Below are 17,112 nucleotides of genomic sequence, written 5' to 3'. Positions count from 1 at the left end.
AGTATACAGCCCCTTAAAAGTACTGGAAGGATTAAGATTTTTTTTTTTTTTTATATAGAAGTAATTCACAAATCTGTTTTAACTTTCTGACACCAGTTGATAATAAAAAATAAAAAAGTTTTCCATGGGAGTACCCCTTTAATGGGTACTGCAGCGAAAGGTAACTTATCACCTATCCACAGAATAGAGGTATAAGTGTCAGTTTGTCGGGGGTCTGACCACTGGGACCTCCCGGCAATCTAGTGAACAAGCCCTAGCTCTTAGAGGAGCGTGTGCTGGTGTCGGCCCGCGCTCAATTCAGTGCCGAAAAGGCCTGAGTGCTGTTCTCTGGCACTCCCATAGAAATGAATGGAGCGCCTGCTGACCCCAGCACACACTCCTCTCAGATCCAGGGCCTATTTAGCAGATCACAGGGGGGTCTGTTTGCTGTGGATAGGGGATAAGTTACCTTTCGCTGCAGTAGCCCTTTAAGAATATGGTGGGAGTGGTAGTTACATAGTAGTAAACCTCAGACCTGACGGCTCTTTATCTGCATCACACATTCTGTTATTCACCATACATGATCATATGAATATATATGTCAACACTTCAAAAACTTTAGTTACCCCCCAAACCAGTGGGAGACCTATCAGGGCATTACATAGAGGCCTACCTGCAGGCACATTGCACCCTAGTATAAACTTTTCCATTCTTAATTTGCCAGACTGAACTACGTTCATGTATATGTATGAGACATCAAATGTGTTCAGCCAATGTAAGGCCATGATATATTTCTTTAAAACTTTTATTATTCCCTGAGAAAAAAAGAAAAGAAAAACCTCTATTCATTCAGTCATAAGCTATGAAATCCACATACAGCACATACATACACGGGCCCCAGTCTGGAGCACACAAGCCGCTAACGTAAAAAGGGCCACATAGGCTAAATAATCTATTTGCTCCAGAATTCAGAACAGACAACTCATTTATCCAGGCAGTAATTAAATTCATAGCAAAAAGAAAGATCAGACCAGGGAGAGACGTAGTCATAATTTAGACAACTTAGAAACAAGGCCACTGGCCGGTGTGTGCAAGTGCTGAGGATGAGCCAGCGTCAAAGTCTGTCCGGACTTCACGAGTCGCTGCCATTAGGATCGATTCGAAATGATCTGAAAGAAAACAAAGGGAAGAAAAAATTTTTTAGAACAAGGCAAAGAGGAAAGAATTTGTCCAGCTTTCAACTCAATATAAAATTTACATTTTCAATAACAGAAGGGTTTTTTTGGGCAATGTTTCCCACAATTAAATCTGCACAATAGTTTTATGCTATTGAACAGCGCCATCTGCTGGAGGTTTACGTGTATACTTTAACAGTACAGTCAGGTTAAACACCTTATGATGTGGAATAAAGCCAGGAAGTGTTACAGTATGGATATATGCTATATTAAATATACAAATTATGGTCATCTTGGTTTTTAATAACAAAATAACTATCACTTCACCATATGCTTTCTAGTTTAGAAAGGTGTAGACCGCTATACAAGCAGTAAGTAAATCAAGCAGCCTTAAAGGGGTACTCTGCCCCGAGACATCTTATCCCCTATACAAAGGATAGGGATAAGATGTCTGATCATGGGGGTCCCGCTGCTGGGAACCCCCGCAATCTCTCCTTTAGCACCCTGTGTTTACTGCTGCACGGAGCAAACGTCGCTCCGTGCCTGATGTCTAGCGATACAGGGGCCGGAGGATTGTGACGTCACGGCCCCGCCCCCTTGTTATGTCATGCTCCACCCCTTCAATATAAGTCTATAGGAGTGTGCATGGCGGTCACCACGCCCCCTTCCATAGACTTGTATTGAGGGGGCGGCCCATGACGACACCAGGGGGCGGGGCCGTGACATCACGATCCTCCGACCCCCTCTATCGCCAGTCATCAGTCACGGAGTGACGTTTGCTCCATGCAGCAGTAAACACAGGGTGCTAAAGGAGACACTGCAAGAGTTCCCAGCGGCAGGACCCCTGGGATGAGGTGCCTGGGGCAGAGTACCCCTTTAAAATAAGACACCTCTTCATCCTAAAATGGGTTTAAAGTGCAGCTCTACTTCAGTGGTCTTTAAACTGTAGACCTCCAGATGTTACAAAACTACAACTCTCAGCATGCTTGGACAGCCATTGGCTGTCCAGGCATGCTGTGAGCTGTAGTTCAGAACAGGGTCTCACAAAAAAAAAAAAATATATATATATATCACATGTTCACACTAAAATTATATAGGCGTTACAGGGGTTTGCAAGTTCTTATTTTTGCACTGTGATGTGAAGTTGTTATCAGTACCATTATTTGGTTTAGATTTATTTTATTTTTAGGGATTACGTTTATTTTATTTTTTTTCTTCTTTAAATATTTTTTTTTTGCTTTTATTTTTACACTTTAGTCCCTCTAGGTGCTGATTAGAGATGAGCGAACTTACAGTAAATTCGATTCGTCACGAACTTCTCGGCTCGGCAGTTGATGACTTATCCTGCATAAATTAGTTCAGCTTTCAGGTGCTCCCGTGGGCTGGAAAAGGTGGATACAGTCCTTGGAGACTCTTTCCTAGGACTGTATCCACCTTTTCCAGCCCACCAGAGCACCTGAAGGCTGAACTAATTTACACAGGATAAGTCATCAACTGCCGAGCCGAGAAGTTCGTGACTAATCGAATTTACTGTAAGTTCTCTCATCTCTAGTGCTGATGGCAACCACTAATTGTGGAAAACTTCAGTATTTCTCTATGCCTTAACATGACACATAAACTTACATTATATTTATGTAAAATTATTATTATTTTTTTTTTAAATAACCTATAAAAAGTTGGAATTGTGTCCTTTCTGCATAATCCAGACGACATGTACCTGTATCTATTAAGAGGTTGTTTGGGAGCAGGAGTAGCTGGCAGTGATTTTCCAATGCTTCTTGTGACATCTGATGAGGTTGATGGACGAAGAATACTTTGAGGAGACTTCGATTGGCCATTAGGAAACTCTTGATCAGGGCCTGAAAATTAACAATAATCCTAAATATTACAAGAGGTTTATAGTCGGAGCTACAGTTAACCTGTAAAGCAGAAAAGTCGTAGATTACATTCGACCATTAATTTTGGCCAGCCAGGATGATCTCCCTGCATTTCTGGTCAAATAGATAATAAGATTCCCTAAAAATTGTGCAAGTTTACAATATGTGGCAAACATTGGCCATCGTAAGGGCGGTATTCTTACCAACATGGACTCTTTCAGGTCCTTAAAGGAGAACTCCGGTGCGAGAGGTGAGCGTTTGTAAAGGGATACTCCGGCCCCAAGACATATTTGGATAGGGGATAAGATGTTTGACCAAGGGGGTCCCGTTGCTGGGGACCCCTGCAGTCTTGCATTCGGCACCCACCTCTTGGGGCTGCACGCCGCGCTGTGGTGTGCCAACCACGGAGCCGGAGCATCGTGACGTCACGACTCTGACCCCGTGGGACGTCACGCCCCCGCTATGCAAGTCTACGGGAGGGGGCGTGAGTGCTGTCACACCCCCTCCCATAGACTTGCATAGCGAAGCGTGATGTCAAACGAGGGTAAGAGTCGTGACATCACGATTTCCTTTTTGCCTGACCACAGTGCTCTGTGCTGACATCTCTGTCCATTTTAGGAACTGTCCAGAGCAGAAGCAAATCCCCATAGCGAACCTCTCCTGTTCTGGACAGTTCCTAAAATGGACAGAGGTGTCAGCAGAGAGCACTGTGGTCAGACAGAAAGGAAATTCAAATCCTGTGGATCATAACAGCAGCTGATAAGTACTGGAAAGATTAAGATTTTTTTAAATAGAAGCAATTTACAAATCTGTTAACTTTCTGGGCCCAGTTGATTTAAAAAAAAATGTTTTCCAGCGAAGTACCCCTTTAAAGTGTGTACAAAAGACATCCAGTGGTCAGCTTCTTTGAGAGAAAAAAAAAAAAAATTTCAACTGGCTTCAGAAAGTTAAACAGATGAAGAAATTACTTCTATTAAAAAATCTTAATCCTTCCAGTACTTATCAGCTGCTGTGTGCTACACAGGAAGTTTTATAGTTTTTTGCAATCTGACACCTCTGTCTGTCTCAGGGACTGTCCAGATTAGGAGCAAATCCTCATAGCAAACATCTCCTGCTCTGGACAGTTCCTGAGAAGACAGATGTCAGCAGAGAGCACTGTTCTGAGACAGAATAGAACAACTCAACTTCAGCAGCTGATAAGTACTGGAAGGATTAAGCTTTTTTTAATAGAAGTAATTTACAAATCTGTAATTTACAAATCTGTATGACTCATATAGGAGACTGTGCCTGTTGGACAATCCCTTTGCGCTTAACGTGTGCTGGCTAGATAATGGCAGCAATCTAGGGCTAGTGTAAATGGAATAGTCTAAGGTTTGCTCTGCTTCTTCTGCAGATCATATTTACATAGTGGCAAGTGTATATTTTTAGGATTTACACCACAAAATTCGCTGTTGAAACTGTAAATCCGCACGGCTCAATCTTAATCCCCATAACTGGATACAGGTCCTGCAACTTTTAAAAAACTTACTTAAGGCACTTAGAGGTTGGCAGTGCTCTGAGCTCTTTCGGTCAGTAAACAGGGTCATATTCAGAAACTGGTGTTTTAACCACAGCGCTCGATCTTCCTCAAACATTTTTCTCTAAAAAGGGGAAAAAAACAAAACAAAACAGGTATTAATTCGTACATCGGTTGACCTTTTGCATGTATACCCCAGATGTACAGCACTTTTCTAGTGTTTATAGTAATTTATTGCGATAGAGAATACTAGTGTCTTCAACAGCAAACAACTAGTAAGGCAGCATTTTCCAACCAGGGTGCCTTAAGCTGTTGCAAAACTACAACTCCCAGATAAAAGGCCCCCCCCCCATGGTTGGGAAATGCTGCAGTAAAAAGATATGTTCTAGAATAAGGCTGGGTTCACACCACGAATTTGCAATACAGTTCCCGTATACATTTTCAATTTTAAAACCGTACAGAACCGTATGCATTGACTCCCTATTGAAAACCGTATGCCAAAAGATGCATCAGGTTGTGTCCGTTTTGCATCTTGTACGGTTTTGTCATTTTTTTCCCCCCCGTACCCAAAACTGTAGCCTACCACGGCTTTTGGTCCGGGTGAAAAACCGTATTGAAAACGTATGTTTTTTTGTTTAACATGGGAGTCAGTGGGAACCGAACAGAACCGTATGTGCGTACGGTTCCATCTAGTTTTCACCATACGGTTTTTGACTTTGATTGAAATTCCAAGAAAAAAAACTGTGCAAACATGTAAAAAACTTTATTCATAATGGAGTGAAAAGTTAAAAACATACTTATTTTTCTTATAAAACGGATGCAACCGGACATCATTTTTTCAAACCATATACGGATTAAAATTTGTACACACGTTTTGATACAGTTTAGGCAGGCTTTGAGGAATCCGTTTTTTTTTTTTTATATCAAAAACCTGATACGGGAACTGTATTGCAAAAACGTGGTGTGAACCCAGCCTAAGCAGGGTAAGGTATGGGATAGAACAAGGGCAGACAGTTTACCTCATGACCGAGCCGGATTGCAGCTTCGGTGAAACTTCTTCTTTCCTTTTCAAAGTTTTTCTTCTGCTCACTGAAGAGTTTCCATTCTTGCTGGAGTCGCTCTTGGTCTTCTAGGAGGTAGCAATCCTGCAGCAGGGTGGAGGTATCGTCATCACTTGCTACAACAACTTGTTGCTGAGTAAGAAAATATAAATCTTTAGTTGGGAAGACTGGTTTAGCTGGCCATACACAAAAGGTGACTGAGAAAAAAAAAAAAAAAAAACCCCAAACAAACAAAAACACCCCCCCCCCCCAAAAAAAAATTTTTTAAATAAAAACCCCAAACAAAAACAAAAACCCCAAAAAACTAAAGACAAACCCAAAAAACTAAAGACAAACCCAAAAAACTAAAAACAAACAAACCCAAAACAAACAAACTCAAAAAACTAAAAACAAACAAACCCAAAAAACTATAAAACAAACCCAAAAAACTAAAAACAAACAAACCCAAAAAACTAAAAACAAACAAACCCAAAAAACTAAAACAACCCCAAAAACAAACCTTTGCTGGTAGCAACTTAGCTTTAACAACAAAGCAACCTGGCAGCTGAGCTCCAGCATGCCCCAATATCTGCCATCAGACTTCGTAGGCCGCCATAAAGATCAGACGGTTGGTAGTCCCACTGAAATTATAGGGCCGGGTCGACACTTATCTAATGTATATGGCCAGATATTAGTTTAAGCTTGTTCAGTACTGCCAGGGATGACAGTGCTTGAATGAAGCACAATAGCCTGAGGGTAGGTGTACAAGGCAGAATGTCCGTGCGGAATTCCACAGGAATATTCCTCTGCAGCAGAGTCCCTTTGATTTCAATGGGATTTTGCAACAGTGTTCACACAGTGAAAAAAAATAAAAATTTCAGCGAAAATCCAGATTCTGGCGTCCTCAAAAAGAATAATCTATTCTTTATGCGGATTTCCCTCGGAAATGCATTGTGATCTATGAGACGGCCCATTTATGAGCGGTTATAGAGTCCGCCGAACGGGGCAAATCTGCAGAATGTCCACATGCATTTTCTGTGAGGACATTCCGCACATTTTATGCCATGTGAACATGCTCTTACAGGCAAGGCTAGGTTAAAGGGATTGCAAAAAAAATTAAATAAAATACCCAGCTCACTTCTTCCAAAAACCGTCCCACACCTGTCATCAGGTCGTGTGTATAATTGCAAGTCAGTTCCATTGAAGCGAATGGAGCCATGTCGTAATACCACACACAACCAGAGGACAGATGTGGTGCCGTTTTTAGAAGAAATAGTTTATTTCCATGTCTGGATAACCCCTTTAAGTTTATTATTACTCATTTATCGCAGCAGCCACATCAGGTCATAGATTCCATTCACACATCATGAAGTCATGCACTTAAAGGGGTTGTCCCCCCCAACAGACGTTGATATATCCACAAGCTAGAGAAGTAGCGTCTTATTGCGGGAGGAACCCATAAAAATGGAGCAGCAGTCATGTGTGCACACCACAATACCATTCTTTCTTTATGGCAGTATATATTCTTTATGAATATCAATGGTGCAGTGGTTACACGTGCTAGTCACTGATAACACTCTGTTGGAGACTAAAGTCCCTGTTCTTCATATCACAGAGAGTCCCATTAATTAGACCTGTACATAGGGATAGACTATTAGTGCTAGAATACCCCTTTAGGGTCTATTCACATGTACAGTATTCTGCGCAGATTTGATGCGCAGGATTTCAAGCTGTGTTCAGTTTACATTGAAATCTGCAGCAGAAAATCCTGCGCATCAAATCTGCACAGAATACTGTACGTGTGAATAGACCCTAAAAGGGGTACTTCACTGCCCCAGCATCCAAAACATTTTGTTCTGAAGGTTGGGTGTGGGATACTGGAGTTGTGACATCACTGTCACGCCCCCAAGTAACGTCACGCCAAGCCCCCTCAATGCACCTCTCCCATAGACTTGCACTGAGGGGGCGCGACGTGACGCCACTAGGGGGCGTGTGCATGATGTCACAACCCTCGCTGACTGCACCCAGCACTCAGAACAAAATGTTCTGGACTTTGGGGCAGTGGAGTACCCCTTTAAACAGATTAAATTGTGTCTTTCTAATTTTCCATTGTAATACCCATTTTATAATAGAATTCTGAAGTCTGGCAGTTTTCATTATGGTCACTAGGAATAATAATATTAGAAATAATAATATTAACCTGACATAACCTGAATAAACTAAAATGAAATAAAAAAAAAAAAAAGAAAACCCAGAATATATCAGGGGGAGAATTATTTAAAAAAAAAATAAAATAAAATAAAATAAAAAACACCTTTCAGTATCTTGCTCTAAATGGCTAGGGAACTGATTAACATTAAAGGGGTACTCCATTTTCTTCTTTTAAATCAATGTTAAAACAGATTTGTAAATTACTTCTATTTAAAAATCTTAACCCTTCCAGTAGTTATCAGCTCCTGTATGTCTCAGAGAGGAAGTTCTTTTCTTTTTGAATTTCCTTTCTGTCTGACCACACTGCTCTCTGCTGACACCTCTGTCCATTTTAGGAACTGTCCAGAGTAGGAGCAAATCCCCATAGCAAACCTCTCCAGCTCCAGAAAGTTCCTAAAATGGACAGAGGTGTCAGCAGAGAGCACTGTGGTCAGACAAAAAAGGAAGTTCAAAAAGAAAAGAACTTCCTCTGCAGTATACAGCAGCTGATAAGTACTAAATAAAATTAAATAGAAGTAATTTACCAATCTGTAACTTTCTGGCACCAGTTGATTTATTTAATATAAAAAAAAAAAAAAAAAAAAAAGGGGGAGTACCCTTCTAAGGAAGCAAGAGGCTTGTAAAATAAGAACTTTTCATGTAATGTTAACCAAAATCCAATAGATGGCAGCAGTGCATCCTAAATGAAATGCCACCCAACAGCTTTGCAGGCTTATTTGTTACATTGTGTCAGTAGAGTACCACAGGTTAGTTGGTGCACCTTTAGGGTGCGTTCCCACAGGGCGTATACGCAGCGTATTTGAAGCTGCGCAAAATTTACGGCAGCAGCGGGAAATACGCTGCATATTCCTCGCTCACTATACACACACAGGGCTTTCCGGCGGCAGCCCTATGCGTGTAAGCCCTGTGTGTATAGTGAGCAAGGAATACGCAGCGTATTTCCCGCTGCTGCCATAAATTTTGCGCAGCGTCAAATACGCTGCGTATATGCCCTGTGGGAACGCACCGTTACTCAATAAAATATCCCCACTAGCTTCTAATGCAGTGTTTCCCAAACAGTGTGCTTCCAGCTGTTGCAAAACTACAACTCCAAGCATGCCCAGAAAGCCTTAAGCTGCCTGGGCATGCTGGAAGTTGTATTTCTAACAACTGGAGGCACCCTGTTCTAACGGGAAAAGTTTGTGCATTTACACAGGACATATAAGCTGTGGATTTATGGGCTGGTAATCCACAACTTATGTAGAAGGAGGAAGCAATGCGATCCCGCACCACTCACACTTTGCTTAGGACATCAATTGCAGTACAGAGACCAAAATCCACAATACCCGTGCTCAGTGTAAAAGTCAGACTTCCACTAGAAATAAGGAAACCACGGCACCGGGTATTCTTCTGCAAATAAAACCTTCTTTATTACAGCACTGTGGGACACAGAGGTTGAACAAGACACCGACGAGCGCTGGTTTCACGTCTAGTGACGCCTTGTCAAGGCATCCTTGACATCCAGCCTTGACAAAACGTCACTACATGCGAAACCAGCACTCGTCGGCGCCTTGTTCTACCTCTATGTGTGCTGAAATGCTGCAATAAAGAAGGGTATTCTTATGAAAATAAAACCAATGCCGTGGTTTCCTTCTTTCTAGTGGAATCCACAACTTATTACTGTAGTAGCAGTGCGAGTTAAAGGGGTACTCCGGTGGAAATAAGAAAAAAAAAAAAAAAAAAAATTTTTTTATCAACTGGTGCCAGAAAGTTAAACAGATTTATAAATTACTTCTATTAAAAAAATCTTAATCCTTCCAGTACTTATTAGCTGCTGAATACTACAGAGGAAATTCTTTTCTTTTTGGAACACAGAGCTCTCTGCTGATATCACGAGCACCGTGCTCTCTGCTGACACCTCTGTCCATTTTAGGAACTGTCCAGAACAGCATATGTTTGCTATGGGTATTTTCTCCTACTTAGGACAGTTCTTAAAATGGACAGAGATGTCAGCAGAGAGCACTGTGCTTGTGATGTCAGCAGAGAGCTCTGTGTTCCAAAAAGAAAAACATTTCCTCTGTAGCATTCAGCAGCTAATAAGTACTGGAAGGATTAAGATTTTTTTAACAGAAGTAATTTACAAATCTGCTTAACCTTCTGGCTAGAGATGAGCGAACTTACAGTAAATTCGATTCGTCACGAACTTCTTGGCTCGGCCGTTGATGACTTTTCCTGCATAAATTAGTTCAGCATTCAGGAGACTCTTTCCTAGGACCGTATCCACCTTTTCCAGCCCACCGGAGCACCGGAAAGCTGAACTAATTTATGCAGGAAAAGTCAGCAACCGCCGAGCTGAGAAGTTCGTGACAAATCGAATTTACTGTAAGTTCGCTCATCTCTACTTCTGGCACCAGTTGATTTAAAAAAAAAAAAAAAAATCCACCGGAGTACCCCTTTAAGTCAATTTACATAGCATATTTGCAGTGTGCACTTAGCACCACACATTTGCATGTCTGTTCCCTTAGTCTAGTCAGCGTTTCACAACCAGGGTACCTCCAGCTGTTGCAAAACTACAACTTCCAGCATGCCCGGACAGCCGAAGGCTGTCCGGGCATGCTGGAAGTTGTAGTTTTGCAACAGCTGGAGGCACTCTGGATGGTTAACAGTGGTCTAGTGTCACCTTCTCTACATATTACATCATCTAATGTCTATATTGGAAAATATCACAACTTGTGTAATCCACCTTATAGGACCATGTTATGGCTGCAGTATGAATACCTGTAACAGCTGCTGCTGGTTATTTATGGTTTCTTTACAGCTTTGTATTTCCTCTTTTAGTAGATCGAGCTCTTTTTCATGTTCTTCCCTGGAAATCAAACCTTTGCGATCCGGGGATACCACGCGTACTTGAGAAGCTGCAAACAGATGAAATATATAGATATGGCCATACGTGTCAGGAGTAGTAAGCAAACTATACAAGGCAAAAGACGTGACATACCTTGGTGGTCTAGTTTCTCTACGTGACTCTTCAGTATGCGCCATTGCTGACGGATGCTGTTAACCAGCTGCTCCCTGACTGCCACACATGATAACTCGATCAGGTGGTCCTTACTGGAGTCTGCAGTGTCCTCTTCCCCATCTGACAGAATCTGGAAACGCAGGAGTTTAGTCAATGGCAATGATCACCAATAACACTAAGGAAGTATGGAACAGAATGGGACAAAACACCTACTGGGCCCAGACTGTCCTCTAGTTTCTCTTTAGTCTTCTGTTTCTGCGGGCTAAGGATGGAGATCATTTCTTTTTTCATTTGCTGCAGGACTTTCTTCAGTTCGGCATTCTCAAGCATTAGCTGCTTCTGCCGCTGTTCATAGTCACCGAGCAGAACCTTGTACATCTCCTCTTCATTTCTGAAAAGGGAAAAACATACACATAATGTATTGTCAAGAGGCAGAGGAACCCATAAAATGATACTATAGAAAACCCACAGTAAAGTTATATTCACACCACATTCACAGCATACCCTGGGAAACCGCCAAACATGTGACACCTAACAAATGCAACGGTGTATGCATGCATATATTTTTTATATGTACAAACACACAAAAATATATTTATATATATATTTATTACTAGAGTATACGGGGTTGCCCGGTTTTTCCTTCCTAATCCTTGTGGGGAGGAAAATCAACAAAGGAGGAAGCTTTTGACTTCATATGCAGTCCCCATATATTGTCGTCATGTCCCGCCCTCATGTGGGACTGAGTTGTGATGAAGATATTTTAAGCCAAAAATAGGGGACGTGGCTTTGTGGAAAAGGGTGTGATTTGCAAGCCAGACCGATGCATAAAAAAAAGGGTAGAAAATAAAAGGGGTGGGGCTTAAACAGTGGGTATGTCTTGTGAGATGGGGCGTGGCAGGCATGGAGGGTGTGGCTTGCAAGCCAGACTGACACATTTACCAGGAGATGCAGAGCGGAGCTTGTGGAGTGAGTAAGGTACTGGAAGTCCCATATACTTGCATGGGACTTGAAACAAAAACCCATCTTTTATGGAAGGGTGTAGGTAAGGGTTAATTTATATGACCTATAAGTAATATGTGTACCAGGTATTCTTGAAATATCTCCAGCCGTACAGAAGCTATGCCGGAACATTTCCTGTAAATTTGTATGAGACTTTAAACAAAAACCCTGACCCTCACAAATGGGGGTAGTTAAGGGTTAAATTAGCTATCCTCTTGTTAGTGGACATATAAGTAACATGTGACCGAGTATTATTGAAATATCTCTAGTCATTTGGAAGTTATGCAGCAACATATATTTCCCATAGACTTGTATGGGACTCCAAACAAAAACCCCGACCCTGGCAAATGGGGGCGAGTAAGGGTTAAATCACCTATCCTATGTTTGTTTTTGACATATAAGTAACATGTGGCCAAGTTTTATGTTAATATCTTTAGCTGTTTGGACGTGATGCTGGAACATACACATATGAAGTTATGAAGTGCAGACTTCACCAGACATCGGAAGAGAAGACCCTGTCAAAAGTGGAAGCAAAAGTATATTTGTTTTTGTGAAGGTAACAACTATACCTCCTGGGGGGGAGGGCACTCATCTTGTCCCTGAGTCTGAAGGTGTATTGCCCCCAAAAACAGGTCATGTTTTGGACTCTCAATAAAAGGTCTTTTCTTGGTTAGGGTGAAGGGGTTCTTTTATTGTCTTTAACTCCTTCAGGATGAAGGACGTACCTGTACGCCCCAGGAGCCGACGCTTCGTGACGTCATAGCCCGCCCCCTCAATGCAAGTCTATGGGAGGGGGCGTGACATGTATCACTCCCCCTCCCATAGACTTGCATTGAGGGGGTGGAATGTGACGGCATGAGGGGGCAGGGCTATTACACCGCGAGGCACCGGCTCCAGCGTTCAGAATTTTTTTTCCCCCAAACGCTGAGCAGCAGAGTAACCCTCTAAGGCATGTTTTACTCACTTGGCATCTGTTTTGCTTGTTCTCCAAGCCATCCTCTTGCCATCAGCCCGACCAACATAGTTCAGCACATCGATGGCTGTTGAATACACATACGTATTATTTACCGGGTATAAAGAAGAACTTTATGTACAACTTGTGGATCATGCATATGCACTGGATACTTTTCACCTACAGATTTTTTTGTCTCTCTTGTCCATCACCAGCTGGTACAGTCTCTCCTTCAGCTTGTTAAACTCCCGCTCCTTCCTCTTCATATTATGATTATGCTGAGTGGAACGACTGGTAATGATATTCTGCAGCTTCTGAACCTGCATGTAACAAGAGAATTGATGAGTACTAAAACCTATGACATTATCATTATTAGCTTACATGGTGGCTGCAGATTATAAAGCACATTATGCATTTACCAGGCGTATCGATCCCTGTCCTTATATCTTTACAATAAACATAGATCTATCACATAGAAAGATATTTACAGTGCAGACTCAGCTTTGGGATTTTCAGGGAATTATCCAGTGAGATCCCCTTAGGGTGCGTTCACATTGAGGAATAGGAGAGGAATCCTCACATAAAAATTCCGCTGCGGAATTTACTTTTTTTGCGAAAATCGCGCCGAATTAACGCAGCATTAGAATGAAACTTTTTTTTTTGCTGGACTACAACCACCAATTGGAATGTCACATTTTTATTATAATTTTTTTTCGCACGGAATTTCGCGCAAATTCTGAGCGGAAACGATTTCAAGCGGATATTTTTTTTACCATTGACTTCAATGGACTTCTGCTCGCGTATTCCGCAAGAAGAATGAACATGTTCTTTCTTCTAGTGGAATGGAATTCCGCGAGTGGAATTTACGCAGTGTGAACAGTGCAGAGTAAAATACATTAGCCCTGATTTACTAAGAGTGTCGGGTTATTTTCAGAGTGTTATTTTTCTCACACATATTTATCACTGTTTCCCACATGTCGGGAAAATTCCTGTCGCACGATATTAAATTCTGTTGCACGGGGAAAAAAAGCGAAAAGTAAATAAATAAAAAGAAAAGTAACTCTGCATCAGGAAGTAACTTTGCATTCATGGTCGTTAATGGGTTAACAAACAAAAAGTAAAGGAAATAAAAGCAAAGATTTAAAAAAAATAATTTAAAAATAAATAAAACTAATAAAAATTTTTTAAACATTTAAAACCCAGGATGCCCCAACAGAACGGGTAGAATGAGCCACAACCCTGAAAGGAGGAATCTTCCCCTTACAGCGATAGGCCTCCGAAATGGCAGACCGAATCCACCGAGAAATGGTGGCCTTGGAAGCAGGTTGTCCCTTGCGACGACCTTCCGTAAGGACGAAAAAGGAATCACTGACGGAACGAAGAAGTGATTGAGAGAAAAGACCGAACAGCCCGAACTACATCCAGCTTGTGTAGTAAGCGCTCCTTAGGATGAGAAGGAACAGGACAAAAAGATGGGGGATAATGTCCTCATTGAGATGAAATGCCGAAACCACCTTAGGCAAAAAGGAGGGATCTGGCCGGAAAACAACCTTGTCTTGGTGGATCACCAGAAACAAAACGGCAGGAGAGAGCTGCCAATACAGACACCCTCTGGATGGAGATGATAGCAACAAGAAACGCCACTTTCCAAGAAAGGAGGCGGAGAGACACCTCTCTTAGGGGCTCAAAGGGTGCACCCTGGAGGGCACTCAGAACCAAATTCAAGTCCCAAGGGGGAGAGGATGACCGATCAGGAGGAACAGCATGCGTCACTCCTTGAAGGAAAGTCCGGACATGAGAATTAGAAGCCAGGGGCCGCTGGAAAAGAACAGTAAGGGCCGAAACCTGACCTTTAAGGGAACTGCGAGACAACCCTAGTTCCAACCCCGACTGCAAAAAGGAGAGAAGACGGGGAACCGAGAAGGTTACCGGGGAGAAGTCTTGAGCTTCACACCAACGAAAATAAGACCGCCAAGTACAGTGGTAAATTCTTGCAGAGGAGGGCTTACGAGCCTTGAGCATGGTGTGAATGATTTGGGAAGAGAACCCGCGGGCCCTCAATACCGCGGTCTCAACGGCCATGCCGTCAAATGCAGCGGCTGTAAATTGGCAAAGAGGACCCCGAGAGAGCAGGTCCGGACAGAGCGGAAGGCGCAGTGGAGTGTCGTCCAGGTGCCTGACTACGTCGGCGTACCACGACCTTCAGGGCCAATCTGGAGCTACCAGAATGGCGGGGACGTCCTCTGCCCTGAGCTTCCTCAGCACCCTGGGAAGGAGCGGAAGAGGAGGGTAGGGCAAACCCTGCCCAAGGAATCACTAGGGCGTCCACGGCCAGAGCCAGAGGGTCCCGGGACTTGGACACAAAAGGAAGGATCTTCGAATTGTGCCGGGACGCGAAGAGGTCCACGTCCGGAATGCCCCAGAGTTGTGCGAAGACCTCTGGATGTAGAGACCACTCGCCGGGGTTGGACCGACTGAGGAAGTCTGCTTCCCAGATGAGCACCCCCGGAATGTGAATCACTGAAATGCCCGGAACCTTGCTCTCCGCCCAGGTGAGAATCTTGGTCACCTCGGCCATGGCTGCCGAGCTGCGAGTGCCGCCCTGTCGATTTATGTACGCCACGGCCGTGGCGTTGTCCAACTGAACGCGGACAGGACGGGACTGAAGACGGGACTCCCAATGAAGAAGACAAAGAAGAATCGCCCGTAATTCTAATAGGTTTATCGGAAGAAGGGTCTCCTGGGGAGACCAGAGTACCTGAACCGTCCAATCCCTGAACATGCCGCCCCAGCCCGACAGGCTGGCATCCGTTGTAACAACCTGCCAGTGAAGAGGAAGAAACGACAGCCCTTGGAGAAGGGGGGGAGCGGAGCCACCAGAGCAAAGACTGACTGACCCTGCGAAGGAGAACAATCTGACGATTGGGGGACAGAGGAAACCTGTTCCATCGGGAAAGAATCGCCAGTTGAAGGGGGCGGTAATGAAACTGGGCAAAGGGTACGGCCTCCATAGTTGCCACCATCCGACCCAGGACTTCCATACAAGTGCGGATGGACCGGGACCGAAGGGAGCGGGACCCCCGACCGGAGCACCAGACTGGGGGAAGACAAATCCGGGCAGAGGCCGTGTCGAAATGAAGTCCCAGGAAGGTTAGAGACTGGGTAGGGCGGAGGACTGACTTGTCCCGGTTGACCATCCACCCGGAGAGTCAGAGTGTGGAGAGTGACGTCCAGATTCTCCAGAGTCTGGGCTCTGGTTGGAGCCTTGATGAGAAGGTCGTCCAGATAGGGTATCACCGAGATTCCCCTCGATCGTAACAGGCCCATCACTGGCGCAAGGATCTTTGTAAAGACCTGAGGAGCTGTGGCTAGACCGAAGGGGAGAGCTACAAATTGAAAGTGCCCCTCCGGAACCGCAAAGTGGAGGTACAGATGATGGCCTGGGAATATTGGCACAAGGAGGTAGGCATCCTTGATGTCCACTGATGAAAGGAACTCCCCTTATTCCAGAGATGCCACCACTGAACGGAGAGATTCCATTCGGAAGTGGCGAATGAGAAGGTGATTGTTGAGACGCTTCTTGGGAACCACAAAAAGATTTGAACAGAAACCCCGAAACCGTTCCCCTGGAGGAACGGGAACAATAACCCCCTGAAGAAGCAGACTGGAGAGCCGCTCGAAATTGATTCGCCAGGAGGAGACCAGGGAGCCCGGGAGCGAAAAAAGCAATCCCTCGGAAGGGAGGCGAATTCGATATGGTAACCATTGGACACCACATCCCTGACCCAAGAGTCCTGAATGTGAGAGGTCCAAATGTCTCAAACGAGAGACGACCTCCCACCCAAGAAGAAACCGCGGGTGGGGACCTCACTTCATGCAGAAGTGGGCTTGCGGTTGCCTGATTTGGGCGCAAAACGGCCGGACCGGTTGGAGTCCGACTTCCAAGACTGGCGTGGCCGGAACGAGGGAGCCTTCCCGTCCCGCGAGAGCGCCTGCCCGGACCCTTTGCAGGAGCCAGAGGTCCGAAAGGAAAAGGGAAGTAGGGCGAGCCTTATTTTGAGGTAACAAGGAACTCTTACCTCCCGTTGCCTCAGAGATAATTTCATCAAGGCGTTTGCCAAAAAGACGGCTGCCCATAAAGGGAAGCTCAGTGAGGGACCTTTTGGAAGCGGCATCCGCATTCCAAGCTTTAAGCCACATAGAGCGCCGGAGAGCCGCTAGGTGACCCACAGCAAAAACAGAACAACGGGCTGCCTGCATGGAAGCTGTGCACAGGAAGTCCCCAGCTTTAGAGCATTGGAGAGCCAGAGCAGATAGATCCTCCGGGGGGGGATCCCGCTAAGATATCCTGATGGAGCTTTT

General features: G+C 44.1%; 2 protein-coding genes across 7 annotated transcripts in view; both read right to left on the bottom strand.

The window, feature by feature from the left end:
• LOC130283217 (uncharacterized) overlaps positions 1-785 on the bottom strand; it is an 83,767-nt gene extending 82,982 nt beyond the window's left edge. Inside the window, 1 exon segment of the mRNA XM_056532421.1 lies at positions 653-785. Within this exon segment, the coding sequence (XP_056388396.1) occupies positions 653-764 (112 nt within the window). The 5' untranslated portion in view covers positions 765-785.
• Positions 786-794: 9 nt separating this feature from the next.
• The window catches only part of SSX2IP (SSX family member 2 interacting protein), a 43,120-nt gene continuing 26,802 nt past the window's right edge, over positions 795-17,112 (bottom strand). For 5 of the 6 annotated variants that reach the window (XM_056532535.1, XM_056532534.1, XM_056532536.1 and 2 more), the window contains 9 exons: positions 12,935-13,070; positions 12,763-12,838; positions 11,010-11,187; positions 10,776-10,926; positions 10,556-10,692; positions 5,567-5,740; positions 4,560-4,671; positions 2,872-3,013; positions 798-1,148 (listed from right to left, as the gene is read on the bottom strand). In XM_056532535.1, coding sequence (XP_056388510.1) covers positions 1,112-1,148; positions 2,872-3,013; positions 4,560-4,671; positions 5,567-5,740; positions 10,556-10,692; positions 10,776-10,926; positions 11,010-11,187; positions 12,763-12,838; positions 12,935-13,070 — 1,143 coding nt within the window. In that variant the 3' untranslated portion in view covers positions 798-1,111. Of the gene's footprint in view, positions 1,149-2,871; positions 3,014-4,559; positions 4,672-5,566; positions 5,741-10,555; positions 10,693-10,775; positions 10,927-11,009; positions 11,188-12,762; positions 12,839-12,934; positions 13,071-17,112 lie in introns of all 6 variants that reach the window. The other variant, XM_056532538.1, reaches the window with a different exon arrangement.

The sequence above is a fragment of the Hyla sarda genome, chromosome 7, assembly GCF_029499605.1.
Source record: "Hyla sarda isolate aHylSar1 chromosome 7, aHylSar1.hap1, whole genome shotgun sequence".
In the NCBI taxonomy this organism is placed as follows: Eukaryota; Metazoa; Chordata; class Amphibia; order Anura; family Hylidae; genus Hyla; species Hyla sarda.
Note: the sequence above shows the minus strand (reverse complement) of the source record. Positions and strands in the feature narration are given on the sequence as shown.